General features: G+C 42.6%; 1 protein-coding gene across 2 annotated transcripts in view; it reads left to right on the top strand.

Moving 5' to 3' along the window:
• The window catches only part of dync2h1 (dynein cytoplasmic 2 heavy chain 1), a 766,235-nt gene that overhangs the window by 239,153 nt on the left and 509,197 nt on the right, over positions 1-17,885 (top strand). For both annotated transcript variants that reach the window (XM_078545532.1, XM_078545531.1), the window contains exons 53-54: positions 603-745; positions 10,615-10,687. In XM_078545532.1, coding sequence (XP_078401658.1) covers positions 603-745; positions 10,615-10,687 — 216 coding nt within the window. The remainder of the gene's footprint in view (positions 1-602; positions 746-10,614; positions 10,688-17,885) is intronic.

The raw sequence follows: 17,885 nt of genomic DNA, 5'->3' as shown, positions 1-17,885 counted from the left end.
ATGGGCTGGCATGAAGTGGCATAGGGGCTATAAGTGGCCATGAGGGTGGATACAGGGGTATGGTTAGCATGGAGGGTATGAGGAGCCATGGGAGTGTAGGTACAGAGGAATAGTTTGGCATGGGGGATATGAGGGGCCAGGTGGGTGGGGGTACAGAGCATGAGGTGGCATGGGTTGGCATAAATGGGGTACGAGGAGTGTGTAGGGTGTGGGGAGGGCAGTGAGGGCTGGAGGGATACTTTATGTTTTAATCTTTATTTTTCATGTTTGGACACAGCACCAGTGTCCTGAGGCAGGCTTTCTGCTCAGCTCACTTCCGCATCTGTCAGCCTCCTTACTTTTTCAGAGGTTGCCCACTCTGACTCCTATTTTAATTCGCCACCTTGGACCGAAAATCCGACATCTCAGCAGCCATTTTTAAAAGTTGGGTCTGCAGAGCCATGAATTCTCCCGTCTCTGTGCACCTGACCCGGGAGCGAAAACCTGGGCCTTAGTTTTGACTTCCAGTGCGCAGTACCAAGGGAGATCGATTACCATTCTATCTAATATTACAGTTTTTATTAATATTATTTGAAAGTAGACTAAAATACTTCTTTTTATAGGAATTCAGCAGAACTTGCATGTTGTCCTTATTATGGACTGCACCAACTCCAACTTCACAATTAACTGTGAAAGCAATCCAGCTTTTTACAAGAAGTGTTCAGTACAGTGGATGGAAGGCTGGTCTAATAACAGCATGAAGAAAGTAAGTAGAGGACTTCGGAGTACTATGCATTCTTGTATATGTTTAGTTCTAGTTACATCTCTTTCTGAAGGCATGATTGGACCTTTTGAATAGATTGTGTTCAGAGGAAAAATGTTTGGGAAATTCTTTTTATATTCATTTACTTGGACTTTGGTGGCTTTGTACATTTTAATATACAGGATAAACAAATCCCCAAGGACGTATCATTATGAAAAGAACAATTGCTCTTCTAAAAAGGAAAAAAAAACTAAACCCATTTACTATCACAGTGTAACACAGACATCATCAAAATAATGACTAATTATGTTTATATTTTGAGAATAATGCCCGGAGACACTGATCCATGGCGACAGATTAGAATAAGTCCTATACATATTAGATTCCTGACATTTTTAAACTGGTGTTTTAGGGATTGCATCCCATGATTGTATGGGGCTGAATTATATGCTGAGGTTGGGATCCCCACAACCCAGTGTAAATTTTTAAAAATATATTTATTCATGGGATGTGGGTATTGCTGGCTAGGCTAGTGTTTATTGCCCACTCCTAATTGCCCTTGAGAAAGGTGGTGGTGTGCTCCCTTCTTAAACTGCTGTAGTCCATATGTTGTAGGAACACCCACGGTGCTGTTAGGAAGCGAGTTCCAGGATTTTGACCCAGTGACAGTGAAAGAACGGTGATATAGTTCTGTGTCAGTATGGTGTGTGATTTGGAGGGGAACTTGTAGATGGTGGTGTTCCCATGCATCTGCTGCTCTTGTCCTTCGAGGTGGTGGAGGTCACAGGTTTGGAAGTTGCTGTCAGATGAGCCTTGGTATATTCCTGCAGTGCATCTTGTAGATGGTACACATTGCTGCCACTGCGCGTCGGTAGTGGAGGGAATGAATGTTTATTCACCAATGAATGTCAGAGGTGAGCCCGCCTCCGTTTAGCCAGCTTGCCCCACTTTAAGTTTTTTGGGCGACAGCCCTTTAATTTGTATGAGATGAGACTTCCGTCCGTATCCAGGAGGAAGTTCTGCTTCATAGAACTGCCAGCCAATCAGAGGAAGACATCTAGCACACTGGCCGAGCCAGCAAGAGCGGTGGCCACTACTGGTACTGCAGGTTCAGCTATGGACCTGGATATTCAAGTATGTCTGGAACCTCTCTGGGGCCAGGCTCACAGGTGCCGACAAGGGAGTTTTAGGGGCATGTTGACAGAATGTGGGGTGGCAAAATTATAGAATCTTACACCATTGAAGAATATGGGGCTAGATTTTACAGGCGCCATGGACCCCTCCTCCACCCCACCAATCTAAAATGTCAGTAAAGAAACTGCCCATGATCCCGATGGCTGCCCCACAGCAATTTAATGATGGGAGCAGCATTAATTGGTTCAAGGCAAAACGTCCTTTCTTGGGAGGAAGTCCTGCCTTAGAGATTGGCCAGCAGCTCTGCAGTCCCTGCAGTGCCACCAGGAGCCACTGGGACTATAGGCAGTCGCCAATATTGAAGAGCCTGGACTGGCAGGTATGTCTGGGGTTGGGGTTGCAATGTTTAGGGTGTGGGGGAGGGTGCAGATTCAAGAGCCAGGGGAAAGGGCTGAAAGGCGGAATGATCTTGGGTAGCTAGATGGGCCAGGGGGGGGGGCCCATTGGAGGTCTTCTCCCTCCATCTTACTTGACATCAGCCCACACAGCTAACGCTGCTGGACTTCCTGCATGGCTTGGGCCTCCTCCCACTGTGGGTAAAACACTGGCAGGGGCTTGGTGAGGCCTTAAATGACCATTAATTGACCACTTAAGGGCTCCAGGGTGGATGTGCTGTCCAGTGCTTCCTCTGCCCCTGTAAAATTTCATAAAGGTCGTGGTGTGTGGATAGGTGGTCGGAGGCCATCGGCTGGACTTTACACGCCTCCCCGCATGCAAACCTTCTGACGGGAAGCGTAGAATCTAGCCATAATAACATAAGAAATAAGATTAGGAGAAGACCACTGACCGACCACATTAGTCCTGCTCTGCCATTCCATATGATCATGACTGATCTTGTATTTCAACTCTCCTTTTCCGCCTGCTCCCCATATCCCTTGATTCCCTGAGAGACCAAAAATCTGTCTATCTCAACCTCAAATATATTCAATGATGGCATATCCACAACTCTCTGGGGTAAAGAATTCCAAAGATTCACAACCCTCTGAGTGAAGAAATTTCTCCCCATCTCAGTCCTAAATGATCAGCGCCTTATCCTGAAACTGTGCCCCCTTGTTCTAGATTCTCCAACCAGGGAAAACAATGTTTCAGCATCTACGAGAAAGCAAAATCCTGTGGATGCTGGAAATCTGAACTAAAAACAAATAAAGCTGGAAAAACTCAGCTGGTCCAACCGCATCTGTGGAGATAGAAACAGAGTTAATGTTTTGAATCCGTATGACTCTTCCATGGATACTCACTTCGGTATCCAGCCTGTCAAGCCCCTTAATAATCTTGAATGTTTCAATGAGATCATCTCTCATTCTTCTAAACTCCAGAGAGTATAGACCCAATTTCATCAGACTCTCATCATAGGTCAACCTTCTCATCCTAGTGAATACTTGCTCCATTGTCTTCAATGCATGCATATCTTTTCTTGAATATGGAGACCAAAATTGCACACAGTATTCCAGATGTGGTCTCACCAAAACCCTGTATAATGTCGCAAGACTTTGTGATTCTTGTATTCTAATCTCCTTGCAATTAAGGCCAACATGCCATTGCGCTCCTAATTGCTCTCTGTGCCTGCATGCTAACTTTGTGTTCTTTGCATGAGTACACCCAAGTCCCTCTGAGCACCAGCATTTACAAGTTTCACACCTTTTTAAAAAAAAATTCTGCTTTACTATTCTTATGGCCAAAGTGAATAACCTCACTCTTCCCCACATTATACTCCATCTGCCACCTTGTTGCCCACTCACTTCACCTGTCTATATCTTTGCAACCCCCTTGTGTTGTCCTCACAGCCACCATTCCCATGTAGTTTTGTATTGTCAGCAAATTTAGATGCATTACTCTTTGTCTTTGTCTAAGTAATTAATATACATTGTAAATAGCTGAGACCCCAGCATTGATCCTTGCGGAACTCCACCAGCCACAAGTAGAAGGAGGCCATTCTACCTGTCGTACCTCATAGAGCAGTCATGCTTATCTTGACACCTTAGATTTTTCCACAATAGAATTATAGGCCAGGATTTTTAGGATGGCGGGGTTTGCCTTCCCACCATCTAAAGAGTCGGCAGGGAACACATCTTGCTGATACTGCCTGTTCCTCACCCATTTAATGCTCCAGTGCATTAATTGGCTGGATGTGGAACTTCCGCCTCTCACTCGGGAGGAAGTCCCACCTCAGAGAGCTGCTGGCCAATCAGATTGCAGTACCAGAAAGTGCAGTGGACAGGACTGGGACTACAAGCAGCCCTCTGTGGTCAGTCGCAGGAATCCAGGACCAGGTAAGTTTTGGAGGTCTTAGGGCGGGGAGGGTAGTTTCGGCCTGGGGTAGGGGTGGACAGAGGGGATTTGGGGTGTTGGTGGAGAGGCTGGGGTGGCAAGGGAGGACCTGTGGTGACCGGTCCTTATTGGGGAGGTGCCCGATGTTAAAAGTGGGCTGCTGCCATCCCCCTCCCCTTGCCGCCCAAGGCCAGAACCCGGTTTATTTTTGGGCTTTCCCACATACCCTGGGGCTCCTCCCACCAGCCTGAAAATTGAGGTTGGGCAGGAAATGACCCTTAAGTGGTCAATAGTTGGCCACTTAAGGGCCACAGTCAGGGCAAGGGCAAGTGGTTTGGCCGAGGCCTCGCCCACCCCAGCATGAAATTGCAGAGGTCAAGGTGGGTGGGAAGCCCATCCAAGGAATTTTACGCTCCCCCCCCCCCCCAACTACAAACCTGCCTATGGGAGAGTGTGAAATTCTGCCCATAGATTCTTAATCAAACATAGATCTCCAAACATCTTAATGGATGACCATTTTTACAGCTTTCTCTTCACAGCTGCCTGCAAACTGTATCATTTGTACTATTTGCAGAATTTTTCATGGGCTCCAAAAAAAGAATGATAATTTATTTAAACTTTATTAGGCTCCAGTTTTGTTTTATCCATGTATCTCAAATGGACACAAGATAGATTAGAGATTAGAAAAGTGAGAATTGTACATTTATTATATGTTCTTTGGTTAGCTGAGTTATTTTTAATTTCCAATCAAGGCTTTGTACAACAAATTTACACACTCTTTCCTATATTAACGTGAAATGACATGAATATGTTATCTGGCTTGCCAGGTAGTAAATGCTCAGGGCACTTAGCAGGTAGTACTAGGGTAATGTAATGGTTTTTTCCATTCTGCTGCAAAAAGGTACTGGGAAAGCTATTAGAAGTAAAGGTTGGCAAGTCCCCTGGACCTGATGGTCTACATCCTAGTGTCTTAAAATAAATGGCTGAAGAGATAGTAGATGCATTGGTTGTAACATTCCAAAATTCCTAGATTATCAATGTCCCTGCAGATTGGAAAATTGCAAAGTAACACCTTTATTCAAGAAAGAAGGGAAACAAAAAGCAGGAAATTATAGGCCAGTTAGCCTAACACCTGTCACAGGGAAAATGCTAGAATCCATCATTAAGGAGGTAATAGAAGGACATTTAGAAAACCATTATAGAATCAGCCAGAGTTAACATGGTTTTGTGAAAGGAAAATGTTGTTTAACTAATTTCTCAGAGTTCTTTGAGGAAGTATTAAGCAAGTTGGATAAAGGGGAACCTGTAGATGTGGTGTACTTAGATTTCCAAAAGGCATTTGATACTTTACCACTTCAAAGGTTACTACATAAAATAAGAGCTTATAGTGTAGGGTGTAACATATTAGCATAGAGCATCGACTAGCTAACAGGAAGCACAGTAGGGATACCTACATACATACGAATATACGAAATAGGAGCAGAAGTAGACCATTTGGCCCCTCGAACTTGTTCCGCCATTCAATGAGATAATGGCTGATCTGTTTGTATTACTAATTGCACATTCCCATCTGCCCCCGATAACCTTATTATATTTTTTGCCCACTCACTTAACCTATCTAAAACCCTTTGTAGACTCTTTGTCTTCTTGATAACTTACTTTCCTACATAGCTTTGGGTCATCAGCAAATTTAGCAACCCTACAGTCAGTCCCTTCATTCAAGTCATTGATATAGATAGTAAATAGTTGATACCCCAGCACTGATCCCTGTGGCACTCCGCTTGCCAAACTGAAAATGACCCATTTGACATCAAGAGGTAGAAGGGAGAGGGGAACTTGGTGAAATTACTAACACTAGGGAAGCCTTTCTGAGCAAACTGTTGGAGCTGTGGGCTGACAAGTCTCTGAAGGGCTTCATCCTAGGGTTTTAAAGGAGGTGGCTAATGAAGTCCTAGACATGTTGATGTTAACTTTCCAAAAATTGAGAGATTCTGTAAAGGTTCAGACTGGAAAGTAGCAAATATAATCCCTCTATTCAACAAGGGAGGCAGAAACAGGAAATTATAGGCTAGTTAGCCTGATGTCTATTGTGGGGAAGGTGCTAGAATTGATCATTAAGGAGGTCATAGCTGGGCACTTAGAAAAACTCAAGGTAATTGGGAAGAGTTAGCATGGTTTTGTCAAGAAGACAAAGAGTCTACAAAGGGATTTAGATAGGTTAAGTGAGTGGGCAAAAATTTGGCAGATGGAGTATAATGTGGTAAAATGTGAACTAGTTCACTTCGGCAGGAAGAATAGAAAAGCAGTATATTGTTTAAATGGAGACTGCAGAACTCTATGGTGCAGAGGGATCTGGGTGTCCTGGTACGTGAACCAGAAAAAGTTAGTATGCAGGTACAGCAAGATGATTAGGAAGGCAAATGGAATGTTGGCATTTATTGAAAGGGAATTCAAGCATAGAAGTAGGGAAGCATTGCTACAGCTGTACTGGGCCTTAGTGAGACCTCATCTGGAGTACTGGCCTCCTTACTTAGAAAAGATATAATTCCATTAGAAGCAGTTCAGAGAATATTCACTTGACTGATCCTTGAATGAGGGGGTTATCTTATGAAGAAATGTTGAGCAGACTGAGCCTATACTCATTGGAATTTAGAAGAATGAGAGGTGATCTTATTGAAACATATAAGATTCTGAGGGGGCTTGACAGGGTGGATGCTGAGAGGATGTTTCCCCTTGAGGGGCAGTATCGAACTAGGCGACAATAGTTTAAAAATTAGGGATCTCCCATTTAAGATTGAGATGAGGAGAAATTTCTTTTCTCAGAGGGTTGTTAGTCTTTGAAATTCTCTTCCCCAAAGAGCAGTGGAGGTGTGTTATTGAATATATTCAAGGCTGAGTTAGATAGATTTTTGATTGACAAGAGAGTCAAGGGTTATGGGGGAAAACAGGAAAATGGAGTTGAGACTGCAATCAAATCAGCCATGACCTTATTGAATGTTGGAGCATATTCGATGGGCAGAATGGCCTACTTCTGGACCTAATTGTTGTGTTCTTGTGTACTTTAACTGCTAAACCAGTCCCTTACCATCTTCTTTGATGACATTGTCCTCGATAATACCTTTACTCACTACCATTATGCATTAGTTAGCCTTGAAGCTCAGCCAAGCATTTGTAATGAGGCCATTTGGCAACTGTATCAACAGAAGCAGGCTGAACAGATAGCTAGTCATCACTGTTGCTAGATGGATAAGGTTAAGTTCAAGGGTGGGGGAAGTGATGGAAGAGGGCTAAAGGACCTAGCAACTGTGAATATGACTGGACTAATGTCCTAGTAAGCAGAAGTGGACCTTCTAACCTGCTGGTTTCACCATTTGCCCGCCTCCATTGCAGCTTTGGGCCTGCCTCAGGAGGCAGCAGCCCAGACTCCAGCCAATACCTGACTCCCAGAGACCAAAATCCTATGTGAATGTGCTGCCTTTTAGAAGTATTAACCATGATGTCAGGAAACGGCCTGCCTTGTGGCTCCTGAACTGAAGACGAAAGTCTGGCCCAAAGTATTCAGAAAAGATAGGAAAGGTAAATGTGAGATGGAATGCAGTACTGATTAGGGAAGGCATTGTAATGTTGGGAAGAGTGGATGACCTTTATGGGGCAAGGACATAATCCATTTGGTTAGATTTGAGAAGCAAAAAGGGCATGATCACACTACTATGGGTATTCTATGGGTCTCCAAATAATGAGAAAGAGATAGAGGAGTAACTTTTCAGGGAAATGACAGGGATGTGCAAGAGCTCTGGAGTGATGATATTGGAGGACTTTAATTGCTCAAATATCGATTATGACAATGTTAAAGTAAGGGGAAAGGAGGGAGAAGAATTTCTGAAATGTGTCCAGGCAACGTTCCATGACCAGTATGTTCTAAGTCTAACTAGGAAGGAGGCATTGATGGATCTGGTGCTGGGGAATGAGGTAGACCAAGTGTCTATGGGAGAAAACTTGATTAAGAGTGATCATCATATCATAAGGTTTAGATTTGTCTTGTAGAAGAGCAAGAAACAATCTAAAGTAGAACTTCTAAATTGGAAGAGGGCTAACTTCAATGGGATGAGATAATGTCTCGTTAGAGTAAAATAGGACCAAAGTTTGACAGGAAAAGCTGTATGGGAGCAATGGACGATCTTTAGGAAAAAGATGTTTCAGGTACAGGCTGGTACATTCCAACAAGTGTGAAAGGCAGAGGGCCCAAAGCCAGGGCTCCTTGGATGATGAGGGAAATGGAGAATAAGATGAAACAGGAAAATAGAGTGATGATGCATGTCAGGTGATTTTTTTTTCAAGCAAAAACCAGGCCAAAAAATAAGTTGAGAGGGGAAGTGAAGAGGAAAATAGTATTGGCAAAGAAATTGAGAATAGAATGGTAGTTAACAACTCAATTCATTGAATAAGATTAAATGGAAGCTATTGGAACCATAACCTTTATTTCTGAGCATGGCATTAATGCATTTCTATTTCTTGCATATTAGTTAAATATTGCTGCAGTACAGCTTTAAAGGAGTGGGTAGTGTCCCTGCCTCTGAGCCAGAAACTCTGGGTTCAAGTCCCACACTAGGACTTGAAGGCAAGGAAAGTGCGTTCATAATGTGACCAAACAGGTTGAGTATCAACCTGCAAATGCTTCCAACACATGCCAATGGCAGGCAGTAAGAGCGCAAGAGATTTCTGGTCAGCTATGTGATGGAAAGAATATTGGAGCCTCTACAGTCACTATCCATAGCTCAGACTACAACATGCATGTAAAAGTACATGATGCAGCTGCAACTCAGACTCCCTGAGAGAATAAATAGAATTTAATTTATTCATCAGTATAAAGCAGTGACTAGTTATGGGACCATTCAGCACTGTTTTAAAGTTTTGGAACTGTGATGGTGTGTTACAGTTCAATTTTCCTTCAAACATTCCTGGATCTCAACCATTGTTTTAACATTTTGTATATTCTGTCTTTGAAGCCAAAAGAAATAACCTCGGAAAGCTATAGATATTCCAAGTATCAGAATAAAGTTGTGACAAGTTGCACTTGCCTCAATTTTTATATAATAGATAATAAATACATCATGGCCTGAAGTTTCTGTTCAATTGCAGCATTTTTCTCAGTGCACTTCCCCCAATATTTGAGTATCGTGGAATTTTAAACAAAATTTATGTTCACCACAACTCAAGTTTCTGTGAGCTTTTGTGCTAGTTTTGAAAACAACAAGGTAGAAGGAGGCCCTGCCAGAAAACTGGCCATGCCTACAGAGTAAATTAATCATCTTTCAGAGTTTTCACTTGTTGCAGGCCTTTGATGAGGCTGCAAAAATTGAGCTGGAACTTTTGGACACAATGGCACAAATAGGTATCTGTTGAATGGTTTTGAATTATTTCTTTTCAAAGTTTGCTAAGGAACTCACCACTGTATCCCAATCTAAATGGAACACAGTTTTACATATTTTTAAAAAGTAATTTTCAGTTACTTACAATCAGGTTGTTCACAGGAGGTGCATTGACACTGTGATTCAAAATGCTTATTTTTTCTGATAGACTAATTTTTTACTGCATTACTTTGCTGAGTTTCCACTTTTAAATAATATGTCAAGGAATATTTTTAAAGCCAAATTTAAAAATAAAAATATTTTACTTTAAATCTCTGCCCAATTATGCTGGTTTGTGGCAGATTTTGTTTTCATTATGCAGATGAGTTTGAGCAGAAGCACAGAGGTTGCGGAACTTTACAGAACATGTGCAATTTACGCTGGAATCGCCGATTGCTCCTAAAGCAGAATCTCTACCCCAATGAGTTTAACACAATAAATACTATTGATAATAATATAGGAATGGTTTATGAACAACAGAAATTAGCACTTTTAACATAAAAATCCTAAGATGTTTTGCAGTGTTGGACCTAGGCAGCTGAAGGCTGTTCCACCAGAGGTGTGGTGGTTGGTGAAGGTAGAATTTGCATTGTGGAACCGAAAATTGGGAGAGACATATAACAGGCTGAGCTTATCGTTCAAAGTCAAAATTATCCCCGCAAGTTACTCCATGTAAACAGCACTTAAATATCAGCAGTCTATTTCAATAGTATGATTGATTGCTTTGTTGATAAAGATTACCAGAGGCCTTCATTATATCTCGAGATACACCTGTTCCTTAGATTTAAAGATTATGGATTCCAGTAACAACCATCTGCTATCCCTGTTGCTTAAATATGTGATAGTTAATTATGGCAGCATAGCTATCATACTTCCACTATATCTATTATTTTGAGATAGCTTTGTTGATTGTTTTGACATGCATCTATCTGGAGATACAGATGTGTATCATGAAAAATTATTTAAAAGATTATTAACTGCAAAACTCTCAATTTTTTTCAGATTCCAGAAATGTTGCTTTCATTGAGCTGTGGCCAAGACAAGAAAGAAAAAGGGCGTAGAAGTTCAATTTCTGGTCTGTTCATAACTAACCTAATGTGTGATCAGTGGAAATTACATTTCTGTTCATAGAAGTTCATCTATTTCTTGATAACGATTCATATGTTTCATATTATGACACTAACATTGGAGCTAGAATTGAAATTTAGCAATTCACCTATTCTGTGCTATAATACTTAGGTTGGTGCTAGAATTGAAATTTTAGTAAATACATATTCTGTGACCACTTTGGCAATAATTCAGTTAAATAGCATAATCATTGGGAGATGAAAGTCAAGAATAGAATTAGTTCAACTTTCATAGGTATGCATTCTAAATCAAGTTCCATCGTGATGCATCTAATGGATTTTAAATGTTTCACTTCAAAAATTTAGATCTTTGCGCCAAGGAATCTGCTGCTCAACCTCTACAATGTTTTTTTCCCTTAACTGATTGATAAATTACAAGCTTTCGTGCTGATTTGGGTTGCATTCTAGTTTATTGCTTTATTTAAATTATTTTCTTATGTAGACTTTCTGTGCCTTAGAGCTGGAAGGAGACCATGGGCAGGATTTCCCGGCCCTGCTTGCAGCTCGAATCACCTGGTCCCACCAAAAGTCAATGGACTTCTGGCTGGCCCGCCACATCCCCCACATGGGGTCCTGCCGTGCCGGGGCTGGAAAATCCCGGCCCATGATTCTATAACAAAGGAAGAAGTAAAATTGGCTCTGAGTCAAAACCTTAACGTTTCAGCTTGGTGCTTTGGTGCAGCTGACTTAGTTCCTGAAATATTTTATGATGCTCATTGATGTTCAGTTCTATTCATCAATATTATGAAACAGTGAATGTTGTTATTTAATTAAATTAGTTGATACTGTCCAACCAAAAGCTAAATGCATCACCTTAGATATTGATACATTTCTGTTTCAAAATATCTTTATTAAACCATTGATCAATAACATGGTGCCTGGGATATAGTGGAATTATTAACGGGCAGTTTTCATTAGTAATTATATAGAAATAACACTCCATGATACACTATCATATGAAAAGGGCTTTAATTAACAGAAACAGAAGTGAATCATTCCTAATTACTAGGGATTTTTTTTAAATACTAAAGATTCCAATCAAGCTAAAATTGGTATCAGGCTGTTCTGAAGATATGTTAATCGTATTAATCTAAGTCGTATTGGGTGATTTAGTTTTAAATGAGATAAGCATGCTTCAATCTTATCATTTATAACTACTAATGGTAAATTACAAGTGCAAGGATAGCATAGTATTTCATGAAGAGACTGATACTGTATCAGTCTTGGGGCAGGTTTTTCACCCATCTGGTTGGAGATTAAGGGCCTCCTTTAAACCCACCTCTGTGATCAAACTTTTCATCCCAATATTTTTTCTTGCGGCTTGGTGTCCATTTTTACCTCTCACCTTGAGAGCGAGCACCAAAGAAGTTATCCAAATTTGAAGTAGAAACCAGTAATTTTCACGGGGGCTTGAGGTATGAACTACCCCACTTTAGAATAGGGTCATTGATCTGATCTGTCAGTTTATCGCCTAAACATTGAATGTGAAAAGAATAATAGGGAAGTGATGGTTCACAGCCGAGGATTCTGAGAGAACGTATAGTTTCCAAAATTCAGTAGAAATGAAAATTGTGCCACAGGATTGGAGGATGGTTATTCTAAAATGTGGATGAAGATGAACCGGGAAATTATAGGCCAGTTGGATTTATTTTGTTATTGCTGAACTCACCAGAGTTGGTAATATGGCTTGAAACTGCTTGCCAAACTTTAGACAATCAGCACAGATTTCTAAAAGGCAGGTCCTGCTTCAACAGCAACAAAAGCTTGTATTTATTAGCACCTTAACATAATAAAATGTCTCAAGGCACTTCACAGGAGCGTTATAAAGCAAAATTTAATACCAAGCCACATGAAGTGATATTGGGAAGATGGCCAGAAGCTTGGTCAAAGATATGGATTTTAAGGAGCCTTTTAAAGGAGGAAGGGGAGGTAGAAAGTTGAGGAGGTTTATGGAAGGAATTCTTAGGACGTAGGCCGCTGAATGCATCACCACCAGTGGTGCAGCAATTAAAATTGAGGATGCTCAAGAGGCCAAAATTAGATGAGCTCAGATATCTTTGTGGCTTGCGGGGCTAGAGAAGATTAGAGATACAGAGCGGCAAGGCCAAGGAAGGATTTGAAAATAAGGATGAGAATTTAAAAAATTTAGATGTTGCTTGACCAGGAGCTAGTGTAGGGCAATGAGCACAGGGGTGATAGGTGAATGGGACTTGGTGTAAGTAAGGACACAGGCAGCAAAGTGTTAGATGACATCAAGTTGAGGGTAGAATGTAGTAGATCGGCCAGGAGTATGTTGGAATAGTCAAGTCTAGAAGTAACAATGGCATGAATGAGGGTTTCAGAAGCAGATGAGCTGAGGCAGGGACAAAGTCAGGTTGTTACGGAGATGGAATAGGAATCTTAGTGATAATGTGGGTATGTGATCTGAAGCTCATCTTGGGTCAAATATGACACCAAGATTCAAAACAATCTAGTTCAGCATCAGACATTTGACAGGGGAAGTGAGTAGCTAAGGAATGGAGTTTGCAGCAGAGACCAATGATTTTGATCTCCCCAGTATTAAATGAGATAAAATTTCTGCTCCACCACTGGATGTTGGACAAGCAGTCTGACAAATTCACGACAGTGGAGGGTTGAGGTGTGAAAAACCTAGAGCAGGAAGTTGTCTGCGTTCATGTGGAAATTAATGCTGTGATTTTGGATGATGTTGCTGAAGGGCAGCATGCAGATGAGAAATAGGAAGGGGTATTGGGGGACACATAAGGTAATGGTAATGGTTCAGGAGTGGGAAGAAAAGCCATTGCAGGTGATTCTCTGCTGCAAGTAGATAGATAAGAATGGTGGTCATCAGTTTAGTAGGAATAGGGTCGAGGGAGCAGAAGGCAGGCCTCGTGAACACGAGCAGTTCAAAGAGGGCATGAGGGGAGGTAGGAACGAAGCTAGAGAAGCATGCAAGTTCAATGCCATGGCAAGTTAGAGCTTTAGAGGAAGTTTGGCCCAGAGCTAGCAGAAGGGAACAGCTGATCTAATGGTCTTAATCTTGGTGACAAAGAAACTCATGAGCTCCTTGCATTTGTTCTTGAAGGTGGTGGTGGAGGAGACAGAGGAGAAGAGTTTAAGAAAATGGTTTGCAGTAAAAAAAAAGCAGGATGATTCTGGAATAGTGGACAGTTTTAGTGGACAAGAGTGGGACCCTATAGTGCTTTATGTAGTCCACCCAGATCTGGTGGTGAATGGCTAAAACAGTTGTCCACATATCCATTCAAGTCTATACCCCTTGTACATAAGGGGGTGCAGATGAAGTTTGTGCTAGCAGAATGGCCAGGTTGAGAAAGAATAATAGTTTTAGTAGGGATCATGGTATCCAGTGTTCCCTCTCAGCTGCACACCAACACGGCTACACAACAACCCTTAAGTTTCTGCACAGGCTGTCAGCAGCTGCCCTGTTTAAGAAAAAAGACTTCCTACGTGCTACAATAAAAAGCGTTGATGGCATCAGAGGTGCAAGCGAAGGTTGGCTTGAGCAGTTCAGCAGCTGCAGAACTGGAAGCTCTGGATGGTTAGGGTTTTGAAGATGCAGTTATAAATGAATTGAGGGATAGTTTTTGCCAAGCAGATACTCAGAAGGAAATACCGTTGGGATATGGAAGGCCTTATAGTACGATGGAAATAATCTTGTGAGAAGGCAAGGTCAAGGGGTGACTTATTCCTGGGATTAAGGAGTTGTTTTATGAGGAAAGATTGAGCAGGTTGGGCTTATACTCATTGGAGTTCAGAAGGATGAGAGGTGATCTTATTGAAAGATAATTGACATAATTATTGACAATCCTGAGGAGGCTTGACCAAGTAGATACTGAGAGGATGTTTCCTTTTGTGGGGGAATCTAGAACTAGGGGGCACAGATAAGGGTCTGCCAATAAGACAGAGACTCTTCTCTTAATGGGCCAATCGTCTTTGGAATTCTTTCCACAGAGAGCTCCAGAGTCTGCCAGTGAATATATTCAAGGCTGAGTTAAACAGATTTTTGATTGACAAGGGAGCCAAGGGTTATGGGGGACAGGACTGAAAGTGCTTTTAAGGTCATAATCAGATCAGCCAAGAACTTATTGAATGGTGGAGCAGGCTCGATGGGTTGAATGGCCTACTCCTGCTCCTATCTCTTATGATCTTATGAATAAGGGGTTAAGTTGTTTACAGTATTGTTAAAATGTTTTTGAGAAAATAATAGAGGGTAGGTAAAGGAAATGGGGCAGATGTGGTTTATATAGATCTTTAAAATGCATTTAAAAAGGAATTGTATAGCAGACTTATGGCCAATAAAATGGCACATCAAGTTAATTGAAATGTGCTCTTTCTTGTTTAGTGTCAGCTGTGGATCAGTGATAGCACTATCGCTTCTGACTCACAAGATCCCAGGTTCAAGACCCCCTCAGGGCTTGAGCACAAAAATTAAGGCTGATACAGCAGTGGTACTGAGGGAATACTGCAGCGTGGGAGATGCTGACTTTCAGATGAGACGTTAAACTGAGGCCCCACCTGTCTGCTCGGGTGGATTCCATGGCACTATTTTGAAGAGCAGGGCAGATATTCCTGGTGTCCTGGCCAATATTTATCCCTCAATCAACATCACAAAAACAGGTCATTGCCACACTGCTGTTTGAGAAAGTTTGCTGAGTGCAAATTGTCTGCCACGTTTTCTATATTACAACAGTGACTACACTTCAAAAGTACTTAATTGGCCATAAAGTGTTTTGAGATGGTTGTGAAAAGCACTATGTAAATATAAGTCTTTTTTCTTTTTGCAAGACAATAACTTATAAATCACTTTTTAAAATGTCTTTATTAATGGGATTTATTGCCCATCCCTAGTTGTCCTTGAGAAGGTGATGGTGAGCTGCCTTCTTGAACTGCTGCAGTCCATGTGGTGTAGGTACACCCACCGTGCTGTTAGGAAGGGAGTTCCAGGATTTTGACCCAGCGACAGTGAAGGAACGGTGATATATTTCTAACTCAGGATAGTGAGTACCTTGGAGGGGTCTTCCAGGTGGTGGCATTCCTATCTATCTGCTGCCCTTGTCCTTCTAGGTGGTAGTGGTCGTGGGTTTGGAAGGTGCTGTCTAAGGAGCCTTGGTGAATTCCTGCAGTGCATCTTGTACTTGGTACACCCTGCTGTTACTGTGCGTCAGTGGTGGAGGGAGTGAATGTTTGTGGATGTGGTGCCAATCAAGCATGCTGCTTTGTCCTGGACAGTGTCGAGCCCCTTGAGTGTTGTGGGAGCTGCACTCATCCAGGAAAATGGGGATTATTCCATCACATTGCTGACTTGTGCCTTGTAGGTGATGGACAGGCTTTGGGGAGTCAGGAGGTGGGTTACTCTTCGCACGATTTCTAGCCCTTGACCTCTTGTATCTACAGTATTTATATGGCTAGTCCAGTTCAGTTTCTGGTCATTGGTAACCCTCAGGGTGTTGATAGTGGGGGATTCAGTGATGGTAATGCCATTGAACATCAAGAGGCGATGGTTGGATTCTCTCTTGTTGGAGATGGTCATTGTCTGACACTCGTGTGGCGCGAATGTTACTTGCCACTTGTGAGCCCAAGCCTGGATATTGTCCAGGTCTTGCTGCATTTGGACATGGACTGCTTCAGTATCCGAGGAATGGTGCTGAACGTCATGCAATCGTGAGTGAACATCCCCACTCCTGACCTTATGATGGAAGGAAGGTCATTGATGAAGCAGCTGAAGATGTTTGGGCTCAGGACACTATCCTGAGGAACTCCTACAGTGATGTTCTGGAGTTGAGATGACTGACCTCCAGCAACCACAACCATCATCTTTGTGCTAGATATTACTCCAACCAGCGGAGAGTTTTACCCCTGATTCCCATTGACTCGAGTTTTGGTAGGGCTCCTTGATGCCACACTCTGTCAAATACTGCCTTGATGTCAAGAGCAGTCACTCTCACCTCACCTCGGGAGTTCAACTCTTTTTTTTGTCCATGTTTGAACCAAGTCTGTAATGAGGTCAGGAGCTGAGTGACCCTGGTGGAACCCAAACTTGGCGGCGTCAGTGAGCAGGTTATTGCTAAGCAGGTGCTGCTTGATAGCACTGTTGATGGCCCGTTCCATCACTTTACTGATGATGGAGAGTAGACTGATGGGGCGGTAATTAGCTGGGTTGGATTTGTCCTGCTTTTTGTGTACAGGACATGCCTGGGCAATTTTCCACATAGCCGGGTAGTAGCCAGTGTTGTAGCTGTACTGGCACAGCTTGGCTAGGGGCGCGGCAAGTTTTGGAGCATCAATCTTCAGTACTATTCTTTGCAGTATCCAGTGCCTTCAGCTGTTTCTTGATGTCACGTGGAGTGAATCAAAATGGTTGAAGACTGGCACCTGTGATGCTGGGGACCTCGGGAGGTGGCCGAGATGGATCATCCACTCTGCACTTCTGGCTGAACATTGTAGCAAATGCTTCAGCCTTATCTTTTGCACTGATGTGCTGGGCTCCTCCATCTTTGAGGATGGGGATATTTGTGGAGCCTCCTCCTCCAGTGAGTTGTTTAATTGTCCACCACCATTCACTCCTGGATGTGGCAGGACTGCAGAGCTTAGATCTGATCCGTTGGTTGTGGGATCGTTTAGCCCTGTCTAACACTTGCTGCATATGCTGTTCGGCATACGCAAGTAGTCTTGTGTTATAGCTTCACCAGGTTGACACCTCATTTTTAGCTATGCCTGGTGCTGCTCCTGGCATGCTGCCTGCAGTCTTCATTGAACCAGGGTTGATCCCCTGGCTTGATGGCAATGGTAGAGTGGGAGATATGCCAGGCTATGAGGTTACAGATTGTGTTCGAGTACAATGCTGCTGCTGCTAATGGCCCACAGCGCCTCATGGATGCCCAGTCTTGACTCGCTAGATCTGTTCGAAATCTATTCCATTTAGCACAGTGGTAGTGCCACACAACATGAAGCGTATCCTCAATGTGAAGGTGGGACTTTGTCTCCACAATGACTGTACGGTGGTCACTCCTACCGATACTGTCATGGACAGATGGCTCTGCGGGATGCAGGTTGGTGAGGATGAGGTGAAGTATGTTTTTCCCTCTTGGTTCGCTCACCACCTGCCGCAGACCCAGTCTAGCAGTT

Source organism: Cetorhinus maximus, chromosome 7 (assembly GCF_964194155.1).
Source record: "Cetorhinus maximus chromosome 7, sCetMax3.hap1.1, whole genome shotgun sequence".
Taxonomy (NCBI): domain Eukaryota; kingdom Metazoa; phylum Chordata; class Chondrichthyes; order Lamniformes; family Cetorhinidae; genus Cetorhinus; species Cetorhinus maximus.
Note: the sequence above shows the minus strand (reverse complement) of the source record. Positions and strands in the feature narration are given on the sequence as shown.